Genomic DNA, 3894 nt, shown 5'->3' with positions numbered 1-3894 from the left:
GGAGGAGGAGGAGGAGGAGGAGGAGGAGCAAAGCAGCATGCAGGAGCATGGAACAGAATTAGAGTGTACTGTGGCAAGCGGCCAAGAGTTAGAGGGACGCATATACATGTAAATATGCGTCTTTTTGCATCTATATCTTCGAGGATGATGGCGGGGCGGCGAGGGGTGCATGAGAGAGGGCCACTGGGACGTGAGCCCTTCGATTCACTTTTGTTTGGCTCACAGTATCTTTACCGATGCCACATCCATCATCAACTATTTTTCTATGTTTTTGTATCGTTCCTATTGTTTGGTGTATTTCTTGACCTGATGGCAAGGCTCGCCCTCTTCCTACGTGCGCTTCTGGAATGCACGATGCGCATCAAGAAACAGTCGAGGGTAGAGAGGCATGAACGAATTTGGCGTCTCACACGGAGCTCCCCTGCGTGTGTCTATGACGGTAAGCTCTTACTCCTTCTTTGACGTACTCTTGTCCTTTTTTTTTATATCCATCTATTTTTGATTTACGTAGGAGGACACATTGGCATACTGGAGTTAGATCGAGGGAAGGCAGGGGGAGAGAAAAAAAAAACACACGGCAAACCGTGGAGATAATAAAGCAACGGGCAGTAGAAGGTGCTGCGGAAGTACAAGCAACCACATTGTCTCCATCACCAGCACCACCACAGCTACAAATAACGCGAAGACCGCGGGCAACAGCCACAGGAACACCAGACAACTCACGCAAGGTACTTTCTGACAGCGAAATACACGTCTAATGCAGGGCATGGATGATGACGATGAAGAATTCCGGGAGGATTCCTTCCTGCATCGCTCAGGCGGCAATGTTGACGGAACGGATCCGGACCCGGATGGGTACTATGCCATTCTCGGGGTGCCGCAGAATGCCTCATACAACACGATTAGGCGATCCTTTCTCTATTTGAGTCAGGTCTACCACACCGATAAACATGGCGGGGAAACCAAGGATATTCAACAGTTGATGAATGAACGTTTTCAACAACTGCAGGAGGCATACGTGGTGCTTTCGGACGCCAAGCAGCGGGCAGCGTATGACACGGCTGGATCAAAAGGCGTGAACATGTTGTCGCTCATCCCAGAAAACTTCACTCGTCCCGAGGAGGTTGCACGCTACGTGGCGTTATTAGAAAAGGAGCAGAGGGTGGCGCAGCTAGATGCTTTGCTTGCGCCCACCTCGACGCTTAGCCTCTCCTACTCTATCGCGCACCTGTTTCATTCCTTCGGTGCAGAGAACGCAGCTTCACCGCTTCCGCCTTCGCCTGCGAAGGAGGAGCAGAAACATGCTGAGGAAGCCTCTGCCCCAACGAAGGTGGCGGAAAGCGAAGCAGCAGTCACGAGTGAGGCGGGGGATGATGCATCAAAGGGTGAGGAACCGCCGAGTGCGCCGAGTGGGGCAGGCGTTCCCGCGAAGGTAGCTCCGGTGCCTCTGCAAAATGCACAAATGCAGGCAAAACGGATTATCCTGGACGGAGAAGAACGGCTCGTCTTGATTCCTTCTCCTCAGATGGAGAAAATGCTGCAGCAGAAAATGATGGAGTCGACCAATGCCGCCTCTGAAGCGCCTGCCACCCCCTCACTACGTCCTTCGCAGTTCACGCCCATGCAGATGATAGCTATGACTATCTTGCCGCGTGAAATTTTTTTTCAGAACTCCTTTACACACGAGCTGACACCGAGGCTTGCCGTGGTGTTTCAGACAACGGCAAGCCATCATGGCCGCAGGGCGGAGGTAGGATGTGGAGGGCAACTGAAGTATGCACCGGATGGCATTCGCCGATACAAAGCTTCGTGGCACACGTCTTTGCAGAGACTGCAGTTTGCGTTTACTCGCATTCGTCAATTGAGCGCGTTGTGGGAGCTCAAAACAAAGTTAGTTCTTTTTGATGGTTTGAATTTACTGCACCGTTTTGAGGTCATTCTTACGCGAAAATTGTCCTCAGCGTGGTCATTGAAGAATTCTTTGTCAATGTTTCTCACAGAGAATGGTGTTTTCAAAACCACGCTTTTTGGCGTTAAGGATGGACTACCGAGGAGTTTATCCGCCCACATTGGGTATGGACAACTGGGACTTTTTTTTTACCGCGGGTCAACCATCATCGTTACCGATGAAAAGGAGGATAAACTACATAACGGGGGGAGAGCCTTCGTGACACAGTCCGCATCACTGTTTCTTCTTGCCGGGGTTGCCCGCGTGGGGTTTCAGGCGCGGTATAAGACCAGCGAATGGCAGTCCGTCGGCATTGGATTTTCCACAGATTTGCCGCTATCTATGCTACCCATCGGCCACCTACCGCGCAACACGGGGCGAAACGCGATCAACACTGTCTCTTTCCTTTACACACGGAAAAGCCACAGGATTGAAATCCCTGTGGCGGTGTTTGCTTCTTCTCAGCTTCAGCAGGTATTACTCTGGCTGATACTGCCTTGGGCGTGTTATCGTATGGCACGACTCGCCTGGCGGCCATTTCAGCGGTCTCGGGCGGCCACGCTCAATCGTCAGCGCCGACTAGAGCACCAGATAGATATGGACGTGGCGCGTGTGCGTGCCATGCATGAGCAGAAGGTAGTGGAGAGTATGTCTTTGCGCAATCGTTTACAGGAGGAAAAAATTGGTGGACTTGTCATCATCAATGCAAAGTACGGTGTGCTTAATCCGCGCTACCCTGAGTCACTTTGCGTGCGGTTGCCGGACGCGGCGGCAGAGACACCACAGCAGCTGCGGTGGTGGCAGCGTTGGCGAATGCGGCTGACTTCCTTGCCAAAGACGCCTGCCGCAAATGATGTAGTGCGCAACACGGATGAGAATGCCGTCGCTTCCTCCATTTTGCTGCTGGACGTCACGGTTCCGCTTCAGAACTTTGTTCGGGATTCAAAGCTACTTTTGCCGGCAGGCTCTAAACGCAAACTCGTGGGGTTTACCGACCCCGATCCCTATACTGAGGAGGAAAAGGAACTCAAAATTGTTTACTGGTTTCAACGCAGGCGTCACACCGTGACGTTGAGGGACGAAGAGCCGGTGGAGCTGCCCCAGCGGAAGCATTTAGTGGACTGATTGGGCTCCCTATTGGAAGTTAACGAGAAGCAAGAAACAAGCATACAGATGTGTGTGCGCTCCAGTGGAGAGGGTGTGAAGGGCGCTGGGGGCGGGAAGTAGGCAAAGATGAAGAAAAAGCGAAAATAAAAAAGAAACGGAACAAGTTTTGCTTCCGGGCACACACACATGCCTGCGTACGCACAGTGTGAGATGCGTGTTATTACATTTCGATCCCCCGCTTCCCCTTTTACCTGGCTCTGGAGGGTGAGTGGGGCGGAAACACTACACGCAGCGGTGTTCCACGCCTTCTTGTTGCCTTTTTTTCTGGTGTGTAAGGCTGATGGCTGCTACTTCACTCCCTGCGGTAAGTTTTTTTTTTTTGTCTCCTTGAGACGTGTACAAACCAAAAAAAAACCCGGAAAAATGGACATGTGTGAGCCTCCATGACCTTTTTTTCCTTCACGTTTTTTTTTTTGTTTCTCCCACGCTGGCCAACGAACCAGTAGGATGCACATGTTTTGCCCTCGTTTCACTGCCGCTAGCGACTGCGGGAACAGGGTGCATAAGGGTGGCGGCATTATTGTGCGTAGACTAGCGCGTGCAGCCGCCAACGGCAAGACACATGCCGGTGGGCTGCGGCGGCTAGTGGTTTTCACGCCCGTCGTGAGGGATTTTGTGCTGGGAGCGCCGTCCTTTTTGACGGCGGCACGAGACTTTGGACACCTGGTGCGTGAGGTGGACCCTCACGGGTTCAAGGGAGACATCCACGCGCTCCGGCACAAAGACGCGGTAAGCACGCAACGGCACGTGGCGGATGCCTTAGCCTCCAAGGAGGAGAA

General features: G+C 52.5%; 2 protein-coding genes and 1 pseudogene across 2 annotated transcripts in view, besides 1 other annotated feature; all 3 read left to right on the top strand.

The window, feature by feature from the left end:
- Positions 1-28: a microsatellite.
- A 729-nt stretch (positions 29-757) lies between these two features.
- On the top strand, positions 758-3073 carry TraAM80_09073 (putative chaperone DNAJ protein; the record flags this gene model as incomplete). The annotated part of the gene is made up of 1 exon (XM_029385777.1): positions 758-3073. The coding sequence occupies one exon, from the start codon at positions 758-760 to the stop codon at positions 3071-3073; it is 2316 nt and encodes a 771-aa protein (XP_029234351.1).
- A 107-nt stretch (positions 3074-3180) lies between these two features.
- On the top strand, positions 3181-3373 carry TraAM80_09072 (hypothetical protein; annotated as a pseudogene).
- Positions 3374-3562: 189 nt separating this feature from the next.
- TraAM80_09071 (uncharacterized protein) overlaps positions 3563-3894 on the top strand; it is a gene marked incomplete at both ends in the record, with an annotated part of 369 nt that continues 37 nt past the window's right edge. Inside the window, one exon of the mRNA XM_029385776.1 lies at positions 3563-3894. This exon is cut by the window's right edge and continues 37 nt beyond it. Within this exon, the coding sequence (XP_029234350.1) occupies positions 3563-3894 (332 nt within the window).

Source organism: Trypanosoma rangeli (assembly GCF_003719475.1).
Source record: "Trypanosoma rangeli strain AM80 chromosome Unknown Tra_15.4_contig_00508, whole genome shotgun sequence".
Classification (NCBI taxonomy): Eukaryota; Euglenozoa; class Kinetoplastea; order Trypanosomatida; family Trypanosomatidae; genus Trypanosoma; species Trypanosoma rangeli.
The sequence above is the reverse complement of the archived record's forward strand: the minus strand, read 5'-3'. Positions and strand labels throughout refer to the sequence as shown.